Below are 15,790 nucleotides of genomic sequence, written 5' to 3' on the forward strand. Positions count from 1 at the left end.
CATGCAAATACATGTGTATGCAAACAAAAGCAAGTCAGATGCAACTCAAACTGATCTCAAGCCTTAAAAGCCATTTTCTATTAAAAATACCTATACAAATACCTAAAAGCATGCTGAGAATGACTTGCTTCTTAGTCAGACACCCATTTATGCAAACTCTAAATTGTATAAAAAGACAAAAATATATTTTTTTAAGAGTTGGGAAGGGTTAAAATCCCTGTTGTTTTTATATTGCCATCTGTGTTTCCACTGAGAGGGATATACCCTTTCTTTTTGTGTTGGTGACTAGGGTCACTGGTAGTGAAAGCGAGGGACAATAAAACATTTTGAGTTGTCACCAGAACTGGATTAGAGGGGAAATCATTCAATGAGAATACTGGTTTGGGTGACAAATGTCTTGTGTGTGAGAAAGGAATTCTCCTCAATTGGGCACAGACTTAAAAAAAAAACACCTTTACAGGGTTTTAACTCTTCCCTACTCTATCCAAAACTAAAAAAAAAAGAAAAACTGTTGGCTTTAGATTAATTTAAGGGTCCTATTGCAATATTTTAACTGTTTATTTTTAATACATGTAATGCTAGGATTTAACATGCTTCTTTTTATTTCACATGCCCTCATTTACATTTTTCTCTACACGTATATCCAGGCCAAGGTGTCCAGCAAAAGTGTCAATGACGGCGGTAAGGACAAACTATAAAATTGCTAAGGGTACTTGGTACAGATACAGCAACAGATTATTTTATGAAGATTTCGCCTTGCTACTAAAAGCTGGTATTAAAAAATACTGAAGGTTGTGGGGGAGAGAATTGTACGTATTCGCGACCAATCCAGTTCTACAACACATAGTTCATACTGTATGATGTAGGAATTCATTCATGAACACACAGTCACTTTATACTGGCCACACCCCTCCCTGATGATTTGGTTTCTGAGGTCCTTTTTTATTTTTCCCCTACAGGTCATAATAGAGGAGCTGGAGACTGAGAAAAAGACTATTACTATAAACATTACAGAACGACTAAGGGATTATCATGACCTCATGCAAGCAAAGACCGGACTCAGCCTTGAAGTGGCAGCGTACAGGTAATGTGCTATAGGAATATAATAAACTGCAATCAAGGGGAATCTCTTTTGCACCCCTGATTCTCGTGTGCCCTTTTTTTTCTAAAGAAAAAAATTAAAATAATTAATAGGAATATACGAGTCAAAAATTATCTGCACTCTGGCTGTGGAATTTATTTAAATCAACTTTTAGAAAAGTCAAATACATACCCTGTTTCCCTGAAAATAAGACCTACCCCGAAAATAAGACCTAGTACTATTTTTGGGAATTGCTAAAATATAAGAGCTACCCCGAAAATAAGACCTAGTTGTGACCATTCCCAGGGCTGATGGTGGCATAAGGGGAACTTGAAGAGCTGCAGGAGAGGCGGGAGAGAATCAGTGGTGCCAACAAAGCCAGCGCTAGAGGAAGCGAGGCGGCACCGTAGGGAGCAGAGCCGCATACGCCAATGCAGAAGAGAGAGGGGAGGGTTGGGTCTGAGAAAGTGGTATTCAGTGGACAATGGGGGACAGTCCTTAGGGGGAGTTGTTAGCAAGTGAATGAGAGGTGGCTCAGTATAAGGTAGTGATATCAGTGATACTTGTAAAGTAAGTCCAGCAGGCCCATAATTTTCTGAAGCTATCTAGTGTGTCTCGTTTAGTGGCTAAGAGCTCTTCCATTTCGTAGACGTGGCCTACCTGAACAAACCATTCGCGTATTGTGGGTGCTTTGTCAGTTTTCCAGTGGCGGGGTATGATGGTGCGCGCTGCGTTAATAAGATGTCTGTGTAGTGATTTAAAGGCGCTCATTGGCTTTTCAGGTTCCCAGTGGACAAGAGAATATGTGAGGGTAAAGGGAGGTGTAGATCCTGTGATCTTGTGAATAGCGTCGTGTGATCACCCTATTCTTAACTTTGCCATTTTGGATTATTTAATTTGGATTTGCATTAACTTCGGATTGATTTTACATTAGAAAAAAAATAAGACCGACCCCCGAAATTAAGACCTAGAGTGTTTTTTGAGCCAAAAAAATATATAAGACAGTGTCTTATTTTCGGGGAAACACGGTAATTGTTTACATAATCTGCTTGCTTTTCAATACACTTTGTCCACCTGTCAACAAGCTTTCGTATTCCCTCATTAAAAAATGTTTTGGGCTGAGCTGCGAGCCACGGATGCACCACTGTCTTCACTTCTTCATCAGAGGCGAATCTTCATCCTCGTAGGGCTGCCTTCTGTTTTGCAAATGATTTGCCACATAATCTACTCACTCGTCTATTCGACAGAATCATTTCACGTGTATGCTCAATGTTGTCATCAGCCGTGGACGTGGACAGGCGCCTGGCTCCTTCTTGATGGCTAACACTTGTGCGACCTTCCTTGAACTTCTCTATTCATTCATACACACATCTTCACGACAAAACACTTTCTCCATACTGCGCACAATGTCTTTGATAAATAACAGCACCAGGCAGACCCTCAGACCACAAGAAACTAATCACTGCACGCTGCTCTTGTTTCGTGCAAATCACTATTGGGGAATCCAATGAACAGATCCTTGAACAGAAAGCGCTGATAAGACAGTGAACATGATGAATGGAGCATATCATGAATGCACAGCCCAACTCAAGGTTGCCACACAAGCATTGCAGCACTGGAGCACATGAGTACAACAGTTGGCCATATAAAATTCGACTTTCACCCGTGTGAAAAGGCTAGTGTGTAATGGCTCAATATCAATGATCATAAATTGACATACCGTATATACTCGAGTATAAGCCGAGATTTTCAGCCCATTGTTTTTGCTGAAAAGTGCCCCCCCTCGGCTTATACTCGAGTCAGCGTCATTTCTTCTTACTTACATCCGCAAATGTGGTGAACTATGCGCATGCGCAGTCGTAACTCTGCTGTTAGGCATGGTCTTACATTAGCAGTATATACTACATATAGGGTATATACTGCTAATACACTTCCAACCTCATCTACTGCCCACACTGTTGAATATTTCTTCATTGCCAGAAGTTGATTAGCAATGGAAATAATTTGGAGCCCATGCATGATGATTTTTAACTATTTATTTTGTCTCAAATTACCTTATTAAGCTGTAAAGGTTCCTTATGATGGCATGCTGATTTCTGGACCTGTTTATAAAAAAAAATGCACAGAGTAAGAGTATGCAATTTACCAAGCAGTGTCCACTTGGGGGCTTCCACCTATTCTTGATGTGACTTCCAGCAGCCTTTCTGTAGATATTCACTACCTAAATTAATATTTGCTGTATCTTTGTATTTCCAGTTTGCAAGAAGCCAAACAGCTACCCAATGCATTCAAGTGTATCTCCAGGCAAATTATTTTTTAGCGTAACTCTAGCAATCCTTAATGTGGACTTTCATATACTCCCCAGTGCTCTGATCTCCTTTCGTACCCCACTAATGACCTGTTGATCTTGTCTAAATGCTTAACATCACTTCTTTTTTTTGGGGTGCTGACTAAGCTGCAACAGCATTTTGGATAGCGACGTTGGACTATCTATGCAGTACTCTTATGTGTGTACAAATGTTTTGCTTATTTTAATTTCTTTATTATATATTTTTTATTAAAGAATATCTAAAGCTAAAAAATAATTTTTTATAGCTTTGGGTAAAGTGCCAAATGGTTGACACACTGTCAGTCATTTTTTTGGTGTCCCATTAAGGAAATTTCCCTTTAGCTCCTGTCCCAAAATCAGGAGGTGGGAGTAAATCTCTTCAAGGTGAGGGGATGAGTTCATTTTACCCCTTTTCCAGTGACAATGATCACCAGGGCAAATAGAGAGGTGAAATAGCAATACAAAAATGATGATATTACATTCAACCTGGAAAGAAAAAAATACTAATACTATTCATTGTTGCCCCATTTGCACAGAAGGGGTACATGCAGTTTTGAAGGATGAATGGCTCTGCAAATTTTTATAAATACACCCCTTAGCGTGGGGCCTATGTCCCCTTACAGCCGTGACCTGGTTACGACCACTGCTATCACTACTAAAGCTACTAGAATGCAACCAAGGGCACCCCTAGTGCTTTGGTCACCTGAGGCAGCCAGTGGAGGTGCTCTGGCCGGTATCCCGCCAAGCTCAGTGACATCACTGGTTGCCAGGAGCTCAGTAGGATGTGAGCAAGAACATCCCAGGTTGCTAAAAGCTGGGTGAAGAGATGTGTATGGCCCTTACACATCTCTCTGCCCGACTCTTAGCAAACCGGAGTGCTCTAGTCGGCGTCCCAGCGCCCATGCTGCTCTGTCTGCTGCCCCCCCATGTGACCCAAAGAGAAGCCGCCTGAGGCAACAGCTTCAGGCTGCCTCATTATAGGAATGGCCCTGCATAAAACTTTTCAATGAAATATCCCTGAAGGATTCGTGTGCATTTAACTTCTTTTCAGATTACAAGTTATGATTAAGCAAGCAGTATATAAGGCAATATTTATCATACCCGGCCTGAGGCCACAGTAACGGCTTAATTCCTCTTGGGCAAAAGCTTTTCTTCAAAGAACAAGACTATAAGGAAAGGAAAATATGTGGAGGATATAATTGAATGCATAGAACATAGTCTTCGGATAATACAACCCCTTTAATGTGAAGGAAAGTTTGTGTTATAGATTGTATGGCATGCAGGTCCTCCATGTGAGTGCCTTTATATGGTCACAGAACTTTAATGAATTCAGATATCTTGTAAAGTATGGTGGAGGGCACTCTACACTATTTACAATACACAGCATGCAAATGTCATTGGCAGTCAAAGTTACTGCCAAGCAAGTACAGAACCGATGGATTAAACTTTTTTTTCTCAGTAACAAAATATCCCACCTAAAATAAATCAAGTTCAGGAATAAAGGTAACAGTCAGTTGTTTAAATTCTAATTTATGATGCAGGCAAAGTAAACATTAATATGTCCTTGGTACAGAGAAACTGATGATAGTGTATGCGCGATAAAAAGCCTTTGCAAAGCCAGTGGAGAATGTGTGGTATACTACTGATAAAGATGGTATGGGCAGCTTGTCGTTTAGAGCAGGGGTAACCAAACACTGGTCTTCCAGCTGTGGGTAAACTACAAATGCCATGATGCATCTCTCTCTAGGAGTTGAGTCTGTGAGAATGTTGCGATGCCTCATGGGATTTGTAGTTCCACCAAAGCTGGAGGAACAGTGTTTGGCTCCCCCTGGTTTAGAGAGCCTGTAACTTCTGCGATATTATTATTTATTTATTTTTAAATTGTTTTTATTTGGTTTTCACAGAGTTAAGGTACAACAGTACAACGTACATCGCCTGAGTTCCAACACTCAAGGGCACATCTTACATAACAGTTACAACAACCTTCCTAAGCTGCTTCCGCCCATCCCACCAGTTCCATCCCCGGTGGTCTATTTGGGTTTGAGGAATCCAGAGTCTGGTCTAGGATAGTAATCTCGAGGGCATGCTCCAGCGGAGTTCCAGCACTGTTCCCCCAGCGGTCCGAGCAGCAGAAAAGTCCCCCAACAGGATGAATTAGTCGGATGAATCGAGGTAAGGGCAGCGGAGCTCACTCACACGCGTCCTGTCTCCTTCACATCCCGGCCACGCCCCCCTTCTGCGATATTATTTAAGGTGACATGAGTTTCATCAGATAATATGAAGTATAATTGCAGATTAAAGGAAATCTGTATAGAGGAGCTACAAATCATACCATTGCTGATCTCTTCTTCTGCAAATGCTAGTAACCTGACTGTCATATTTATTCTCTGGCTTCAGTACTTTCTGAGTCACTGTCCTGAATTAACGCCACTTTGACTTTCCTGATCTGCATATTTATTACCTTAGCGACAATTTAGATAGTATTGAAGACAGATGATTAATACAACAGATAGGCAGCTAGAATATTCTTACAGTGTATATAATCTCAAAAGCAGAAATGTAACATATTGCAGTTTACGAATCCTTAGACGTGGTGGCTGCATTTCATTTCTTTTTTTTTTCCACCTGTTGAAGTAAGTATGTTATTTTTTCAGTTTCCTTAAACAGACCAAGCTATCCAGCTAAGGTGGCAGACTGAGGGTTGAGGCTCAACTTTTATTTATGTATGCAAAACTTTTCTAGAGATGAAGCCAGCTGTGCCCGGCCCCTCCCCATCTGTCCCTACAGTCAGTGCCGGAGAAACGAAGATGAGGGGGAAATCCCTGCGGGTAGTGGTAACTGGCAGTGTGATCGCTCAGTTCTCGATCTATAGAGCCGACGTGTGACAGCAAAAGTGTCACACGTCGGCTTTAACTATTAGGATGAGTGTATTCCACTCTTCCCATAATTCCTCTTTAAGGAGGCGAGCAATGACAGCTTCTGTACTTCTCCCAGTCCTTTGTTTCCTAACTGACATAAAAATTTATGGGAGTATAAATGCATTCAACCAGCAAGGGCCACATTTCCATTTTGGGCACCTGTAGGCACGATTGAACATTTGTTTAGCCTGAGCCGGCGCCTTACCTGCTGCGGGACCCATCGGCTTTCACATACGCATAGAAGGATCCCAGCGTTGCGTAAGACTGCCCTAGATGCCTTTCTGCATCAGACAGGTGTTTCACAGGGCAGCCTTACGCAGCGTCAGGGTCCTTCCCCTGCGTTTGTGGAAGCTGGCGGTTCCTGTAGGCACCTCTGGATTTGGAGCAGGAGGGTGCACTTTGTGCAGAATGTACCCTCCTTGCTATTATCTTGACACAACACTGGGAATTAGGCAGAGTAGGTAACTGCACAGCATTTCTCTGTGGAGGGCGCCTGTAGGAAAGTGCCTTTTTTGCCTAATGGTAAATTCGGCCCTGCAACCAGCAATCATCTTTAGTTGTCCTAGTTGTACTAAGCTTATGAAAGGTAAAATATGTAATTTCCTGAATCTACAGGTAAACCGGTGCCCTTTCCGGGAGGGGGAGGTGACGGTGGTGGGGTGTGTGGCCTCTGCATCATTTCCCCACTCAGCTGGGTGGGAAGAAAGCTAGAGCGTCCAACTCAGCCCCTGGCAACCAGTGACTTCACTGGTTGCCAGGAGCTGAGCAGGATACCAGCCAGAGTATCCCAGGTTGCTAAGAGCCCGGCTCTTAGCAGCCTGGGGCACTCTGACCAGAAAGAGGGCAGCAGGCACACTGTAAACATTTTGCAACAGCCTCAGGCTGTCTCATTATAGGGACTGTCTATGTAGCACAACGCCACAGGTTCACACTAATGGTGGTCCTCCCAACTGCAATTGTTTGCACTCTAGTCTTCATGCTACACTGCCAAGTACTTGATGGCATGATAGGTAAGCCCAAATATAATTATTTAGGTTTCTCACACAGTTATTAATACTTGCCTCTGTTTTAGTAATAGTAATTGTCCATTAAAGAACAATAGCACTTGGCAGTGGTTTTGAGGAAATCGCTTGGCAGGCTCCATAACTGACCTATTAATATAATAACAGGCTACGGGATCCTTTTTTTCTTTTTACATCTACCTCTATTCTCTTTGTATCCATTTGCTGCTGTTTATTTGCTACTGACGCTATCCTGTTTAGTAGCTTTGATTATATACTTTAACAGTTGTCAAAGTGCGTGAGGCGCCTGTAAACCAAGCGTTCCCACTTGAGGGACCACCTGTGCATAGTCACATTTCTCCAACGCGGCTCACTTTCCTACAGGGTGTGGTTGTCATGTTGGATATCAATTTTATTTACACCTAACATACTGAAAGAAAATTATCACCAGTAAGAGAGAATCAGTGAGTCAGTTTCCTAATCTGTCAGGGTGGAGTCAGATATTAGCCTCATTTTATTTTGGGTTGACTACATTCTCACGACTTAGAGATACAGATTAATACAGAGCCTGTGTTGTTCAGCTGCCACATGTGAGGTGTCCCACTGGTAAGTATATTTAGAAGTTCTATTGCTGGCTCGAGCCATATCTTACACAGGGCTATGGACGCTACCTATGTGACAGCTCTGGTGCTTGGGGACCAGTGTGGTCTCAAATATTATTTGTACAAATGGTTTCACCATGAACAATGTTCTTATAGCTATCTGATATAGGAGCTCAAGGAGGAACTTTGATCGTAGACAAACGCATGCATTAACAGCATAAGTACAAACAATATGATGATCATTACGGTTAATGTGCAAAATGTTGCCATGGACATTAGGGCTTTTGCTTGATTTAAAATGATTTTATGATGTTGGTTCTGTATATGTACTGTATATATGTTCTGTAATATAATAAACTAAAAGCAATGTACAAGTTATGTATCAGGATTATTGGTGGGGTATCTAATCTCTAATTGATGACAGAGATGTCTAACCAGTGAAAAACTTTTTCTTGGATCCAATAACTGATGTTTTTTATTGCTTTTGTATTATTTATATGAATTCCTTCTTTTTACAAATACACATTTAATACAGAGTACACCAAAATGTGACTGGTGTCACAGGACAGAAGCTGTGTGAGTTAGATAAGGGACTGCTCTGACTAGCTATTGAGTTCTGTAAACAAGTTTTTGTTTTTTGGGGGTTTTTGTTAGTGGAACAATTAGGGATAGCCTCAAAAACCATGTAAATCCTTGTAAGCTGTCACGAGCTGGGTCCTTCTAACTCTTTTGTATTTATTATATTATTGGAATGTGTATGTTTCAGTGAGGTTTTGTTTGTCTAGAGTGCACAGGGACTTGGGGAAAGAGGAGGAAAGTAGATTCGCTGTCAGTACTGGGCATCTAGGTGTCCCCCAGGGAAAATAAGTTGATTATATTAGTGTCAAGTTCTCTAAACTGCAAGATTGGCAGTTAAGTATATCATCTCCAAACCTGATAATAAATCAGTTTTAAAAGGTTGAAATATTGAATGCAAGGTTTGCTAAATTCGTCCAGGGAAATCAGACTTCTAAACAGATCTTTAAATGTATGATTGAGGTAATCATCTTTGTTATACATGCATTTATCTACTACAATTATACATTTCCCCTTCTTTTTATATGCACTAAAGTTTTCTTTGGCTTTGTATTGGCAGGGCATTGCTGGAAGCAGAAAGCAAAAAGGGAGAAGTAATCATTACAGAACACACTGTCAGAGACAGGCCTGCAGGTGAGAAAAATGTTATAGATGCATAATGGTGAATGCATATATCTACTGCTAGCAAGCAGTAGATATATGCAAAAACTTGAAAAAAAAAACCAACCTTTCAAACAGATTTAAACTTACCTGTGTCTTCACCGCACGCTCCCGTCCGAAAATCTGAAAAATCTCGGGCGCCGCAAAGGATCTTGGGGCGGGCGCATGCGCAGTTCAGATTTTCGGCCGGGAGACGAGGAGAGACACAAGGTAAGTCTATGGACGGCACCCGCATGCAGACACCGTGGGACCGGAAGTAACAGCAAGCACAGAGGAATCAGCGCTGGATCGGAGACCCGCAGCAGCGATGGAGGGACAGATGAAAGCTATAGGAAAGAAAAAGAAGATCGGATTAAGAGACATCATTTAAGGTAAGTGCTGACACTAACTTTGGGGGAGGTAAAAAAAATGTATACTTTAATGTCACTTTAACACAAAGCTATGTTAGCAGTCTTACTGGAACATTATAACAAAATAAAATAAGAGTAAAAGTCACTTCTTCAGGAAATCTTCAAGAAAATATGGGCATTTACTTAATATAAAGTGTACAAGGTTATCTGCTAGATTAAAGGGTAACTCCACTTTAAAAAAAAAAAGTAGCCACCACTGCAAGCTCACTCCCATGATGGACTATACCTTCAATGCAAATTAGTATACTAAACATGAGATTGTAGTCCATCACGGGAGCGAGCTTGGAGCTGTGGCTACTTTACAACACACACTGGGACCATGGGGAACAAAAGTAGCCACCAGAAGGAAGAAGAGTGGCAGCACCAATTCAGAGATGATTTGAGGACAGCCGAGTGATACACAAATAAGATACATTTTTGTTAATAGTTCAGGTACTTGAATGCATTTTTAAGATTTAACTCCTGAGTTTAGTGTCACTTTAAATCACTCTGTATAACACAGCATCCATTACACAGTGAATTGTTATCTACCAGCTAAAACCAAATACATAGGTTGGTGTTTGGTTAGATGTTTACACAAATCTCAGACAGCAATTAGAAAAATTGAAAAAGAAAATACAGCAAACAAGAAAAAAAGAAACCTAGACATATAGTAATAATATTTTATTCGTTCTAGGGTATGTGACATCAACATTGGAAGAAACCACAAGATTTTCTAACAGAGGACGAGAGAAATTTGAATATCCGACTACTAAAAGCAAAGACGAGATACAATGGAAAGCACAGACAGCTGATTCCAGGAGATTCCTAACTCGGACTGTACCACAAACACAGATTGCTCCAAGATATACACATTTAGGAAACACAAGCAGTTCCTATGGCTCACGTAGTCATGAAACTTTATCTCAAGAAAGATGTGGCAGGTGGGACACAAGCTTCTCCACAAAATATGACTCTTCACGTAAGTCAGGAGGACACCAGACAGTACAACCAATTGCTGTGTCACCATACGCATCCACAGAAACAATAATTAGTCAAACAAAACAACAAGAGCAAATGAAAGATCAGAGGCCAGTAGCTCGCCCAAGATCTCATTCTAAAGAGACTAGAAGAGGCCAGGTTGACATTATGGTGGAAAATAAGCAACAGGAATCTGATTCTCAAAATGTTTTTGCAACTGAAGTTGGTAAAGACAGAAAATCAGAATCACAATCTGTAAGAGAAGCAAAGCAAGTTATAGAGGACAATGTAACAATGACTGCAAATGAAAACAGAAAAAAATATGATGAAACAGTAAGTGTAACAGAAACAGTGCAGAAAGAAACAATTCAAGAGCCTAAAACACAAGAGCTGCCGGTCAAAAAGGAAAGGAAGAAAAAAGAACTAGCCAAAAAAAGAAAAGAAGAGATGGAGAATGTTGCAGTAGGTGACATGAACGTGACAGGTTTATCAGCGGAGGTATACGAAACCACCCAGGTGAAGAAAACAACTGTCCTTGGTGAGAAAGCAAATGATCAGCCAATTGTCTATGAAATACCAATACAATTTGAGAAAAGAAAACAAGAAGGCAATGAAGAATACAAAGCAAGAAATGTTAGTCAAACATATGTGAATCAAGAAACTATTTCTCAAAGGAATACCATGGAATCTGGCAAAACTAATCACGAATTTGGAAAGGAAACTATATTGGTTGATGAATATCTTAAACAGTTAGGGCAGTCTTCTGTCTTTAATAAGAATGAGACTAATATCTTAGAAGAAAAAAATCAGGACAGCAGATTTATGAGAACTTTTGTTTTTGGAGAAAAGTCAGGCGATAAGAAAGTTGTCATGGAAATACCAATACAACTTGAAGAGAACAAAAAAGAAACTAGTTCATACAAAGAAAATGTTGAGAATTCAGCAAAAAGCAGAGTTTCAGAAAATGTAAATAAAATTAATATTAGTAAGGAAGAAAGTCTTGAAGTTGATATGGAAAATTTACATCAAGATTTTGAAACCAATGAGTTTAGCAGAGCAGAGGAATCTTCAAGCACTTCATCAGATACCATTGAGAAGAAAGCCTTAGTAACCGATATCCTTAAACAATTAGGTCATCCTTCTGACTTGGATGATGCTAATGTTTCCTATTCAGAACGAAAAGAAAAGTACAGTGATGGATCTGTGAAAACAGAAATATTGGTAGAATCTAAGATAGAGGAAGAGATGGATTTGTTTGATGAGCCTGACTTAACAGATTTGTGGACCACAACATCATTTTCCTCATCTAAGAAGAGTGAGGCAGCTACTACTCCAGTTGAAGAAATTCAGAGCAGGAAAATTAAGAAAACAATCCTGGAAGACATTTCAGGAGCAGAAGCAGAAGAATGGATAGGAAATGTCATTCGCACAGGACTAAAGGGGTCTCCAGGAAAATCTGTTAATGTTGAGATAGTTGAGGAATCCATTGGCACATTTACCTATGAAAAAGGAGAGTACTCTACACCATTCCATGTAGAAGAAGCAGAGGATAATTATAATAAAGAAGAATCAGTAAATACTGAAGAAATGCCTGTGTCTGTAGGAACAGATCAAATACATGATAACATTCAACCCAGTGAAAGTCCAGCACAAGTCGAAGAAATAACAGAGGGTGAACATGTCGATGAAGAAATCGATTACTTTGTTTCTATTCCAGATGAAAGTCCACGTGTACAGGAGGAGGAAGAGGAGACTATACGTGGACAGATTCACACCGAGGAAGAATCCCATGTTACGTATTCTTGGCAGGATGAATTCTTACAAGGTTCTCAAGGTCGTAAAGGTTTGAGTGAGATGTTAAAACAAGCTGCAGCCACTGAACAAAGTTCAATGAACTACAGAAACACAGCAGATTACAGTGACACAGTAGACAAGGAAGAACAAAAAGAAACATCTCATGTGGAAACTGTTGTGATTGAGAAAACAAACACCTATGGGTCCTTAGTGGACAGAGATGGTGACTTGCAAACGCAACAACAAAACAAAGACACACATGTTGAAATTATCGGGATTGCAAAAGCAGCCACCTATGGGTTATCAGTGGATCGTAATGATAGCTTTGACATGAAAAAACAAGAAGGAGAATTACATGTGAAAACCATTGGGATTGAGAAAGCAGACAGCTATGGGACCTCAGTGGACAGCAGTGTAAGATTTAACACTAAGGGACACAAAGGAGAGTCCCATGTTGAAACTGTTGTAATTGAGAAAACAATTAAAGCTTCTCCAGAAATCCAGTCAACATTAATCCATCTTCTTTCTAAAGACATCACAGATCCCCAGCAAAAATTAAGAGGGGCACTAGACTGCCTGCAAGGAAGCCTTCCTGATGAGCTAATTGAAGAGCTGTCAACACTTGCCGGGGAAGATCAAACACAAACCAGCAGTTTGGCAGTGAATATTAAAAAGCTTGGTCAAACAGACGAAAGTGGAACTATGACTATAGTGGCAGAAATCAATATATCTAAAACTTTAGACACAGATAACCTAGATGATCTAGAACTGAATACAAGAATTGAAAGCGAAGAGAGTACTATACCTAAATCCCAAACAAGGTCCTCTGAAGATGCACTGCAAAAAGAAGGGATCACTGCTGTATTTGGAGACAAAACTTATGGAAATGAGGACTTTTACAATTCTGTTACAGTGGGAATTAATAATAGAGAAGAGAGTTATACATCCGAAGAAAATGTTGCAAAAAGCCCAACCTCTACAAAAGCCTCTTTTGGGCAAATTACCACTGATGTTGGCAGATTCATAAAACATATAGAGCTTGATACCAAAAAGCACATGTTTCAAGAGGATTTTGCAAGTGCTCAGGATTCAGCAGCCAGCCTTTCTCCAACAGACACAAACAGGTCTGAGCATCATATTAAACTTGCACCCACGGAACCATTGTATAACAAACAAATTATCTTTGAGGGCCCTATCTCTGAAACCCTTAAACTTGACATTGTGAAAAATACAGAAGAAACATCAGAACAGAACCGATCCATAAGGCACATAAAAATAAGTCCAACCGAAACTGTTCCCACAGAGCAGATCATATTTCAGGGTCCTTTATTTAAAACTGTAGGTATGGGAGCCACAGGAGAATTATCAGTTCATGAAAAAAATGTGGAGCATGTTAGTCAGGCAACTAAAAGCCTAGTTTTCGAGAGATTCCAAGTTGGTAGTCAGGAAACTACAAGTCATAGCACTGACTTTACTGCAGGTACAAGCAAGATAGTTTCACATTTTAAGGTAAACTCAGGTGAGTCCCTCAGTAAACAAATTATGTTTGAGGGCAGCATTCCCAAAACCCATGACTTCAGCAGACCTAGCATATTAAATATCGATAATTCAGAGGAGGACAGTCGACCAATTGAACATAGCTCTGCTACTCAGAAAATTCATGTAGCAAAACAAGTTAAGTATCAAGGTTTTGTTTCTCAACATCATGCAGTAGAAGATTATGGCAACAATGCAGAGCAAAATGATCAGGGTAAGATCAACACTTCTGTCCACCACATAAAACTGAGTCCAAGTAAAGAACATATTGTTCTTGAAGGTCCCATCTCTGCAAATTTCAATATTACTGGAGAAGACAAAACATATGTAGAAGATACAGACAGGCCTATTAGACACATTCGTCTTGGCTCTCCAAAAGGACAAATATCAGAACATGTAACCTTTGAAGGACCAACTACAGAATCTTATGAATCTTCTGACTTTTTTGTTTCTTCACCATCTGGTGATTCCACTGAGAGTGAACGATCAATCAAGCATATAAGACTGGGTCCAAAAGAGAAAACATTCACTTTTCAAATGGACATAACCAAAATTGCCACAAAGCATTCAGAAGAAAAAGGAGCTGAGGATAGTGGAATGGTGATTACTTCCAGTAAGTTTGAAGGTCAGCCAGAATTTAGTCAGTCAAGTACTGAATTAATGGATGATCTAGAGGTGGCAGAAAGTGGATATGGTGAGGAAGAGATTGCTGGCGTCTCTCAGTATGCTTATGAAATCGTGCCGCAGAGCCAGAACATCACTGAAACATCACAGCTTGAAAAAACTGTTCAAATACAAAGAATACTACATCAGAGTCACATTGTCTCTGATGAGAAAAAAGTGGCCATTGTTTATCTTGATGAAGAAGAAGAAGAGGAGGAAGAAGAAGAGGAAGCAGATCAGGATTATCTAAGGCGCTCATTCTGAAATCCCTTATAATATTTAAGCAAACAAAAAAGTGTATATAAAAAAAATATTCTCTCCAGCATTATAGCACAGCTACACAAGGCATGGCCCAGTGGCAAGAATGTTTAAACATTTATGTCAATTAGGAATTGTTGTAATGCACTGAAATGTTGTTTTCTAAAGAATTTAAGCAAATCTTATAGAGTACTGCATTTATCTCACACCTATTGCACCAATTTACACTGAAATGGTAATTCCGCTTTCTCACCAAATGTGAGAAAATGAAACTACTCACACAAATCTGCCCCCTTTCCCCACCCTGCTAGTTATACCTTTGCTGGAACCGGCAATCCCCCGCCAGTGTGCGGTCCTTATTGCAGCCCTGCACTGAGCATATAGAATAATGCTCGCATATGGTGATCATACCCTGGCTGCCACAGGGATTGGGAAAGGATGGGGTTCCAACAAAGGTAATAACAGCAAGTGTGGGGAGAGGGGGCAGGTTTGTGTGAGTTATTTCATTTCCTTACATTTGGTTGGACAGTGGAATTACCCTTTAAAGAACACCTCTACTATGAGAACTATGAAGGCTGTCCTCTCCTTGCGCTACATTAGATGTGTGTTTGTCAGGCTGATCCAAAGACAAATATTTTTGAGCTGCTAGCCCAGAGAAAGTATGCATATCAGTCCTGACTTCACTTGGTGTATGCTTGTTTAGGTCAATGACTCCAGAGCAATGGCAGCCTACATATTCCTCTCACTACATGGTTCCTTTAAATCCAGAATAGAAAAATATAAATTGGTAGGTATTTAAAATGTTATGCCAGAATGCAATTGTAATTTAGAATAAACATTAACTCACAGATACCACTAGTTCACTCACTTCTACAAAGACGAATTTGGGCTCAGCCCAGTCACATATGATGATTGTTTACACTATGTACATGCTTCATATGGTGACAATGTAAAACTGAGACAACTGTAAGACATCTCTGACTACCCACATCAATATCTTTA

The 15,790-nt window shown here is 40.2% G+C and overlaps 1 protein-coding gene across 1 annotated transcript in view; it reads left to right on the forward strand.

The window, feature by feature from the left end:
* Nucleotides 1–15,015, forward strand: part of SYNM (synemin) — a 39,234-nt gene extending 24,219 nt beyond the window's left edge. Inside the window, exons 2-4 of the mRNA XM_018560244.1 lie at nucleotides 960–1,084; nucleotides 9,067–9,140; nucleotides 10,254–15,015. Coding sequence (XP_018415746.1) covers nucleotides 960–1,084; nucleotides 9,067–9,140; nucleotides 10,254–14,794 — 4,740 coding nt within the window. The 3' untranslated portion in view covers nucleotides 14,795–15,015. The remainder of the gene's footprint in view (nucleotides 1–959; nucleotides 1,085–9,066; nucleotides 9,141–10,253) is intronic.
* The last annotated feature ends 775 nt before the right edge of the window (nucleotides 15,016–15,790 follow it).

The sequence above is a fragment of the Nanorana parkeri genome, unplaced genomic scaffold (genome assembly GCF_000935625.1).
Source record: "Nanorana parkeri isolate BGI_ZX_2015 unplaced genomic scaffold, ASM93562v1 scaffold443, whole genome shotgun sequence".
NCBI classification, from domain to species: Eukaryota; Metazoa; Chordata; class Amphibia; order Anura; family Dicroglossidae; genus Nanorana; species Nanorana parkeri.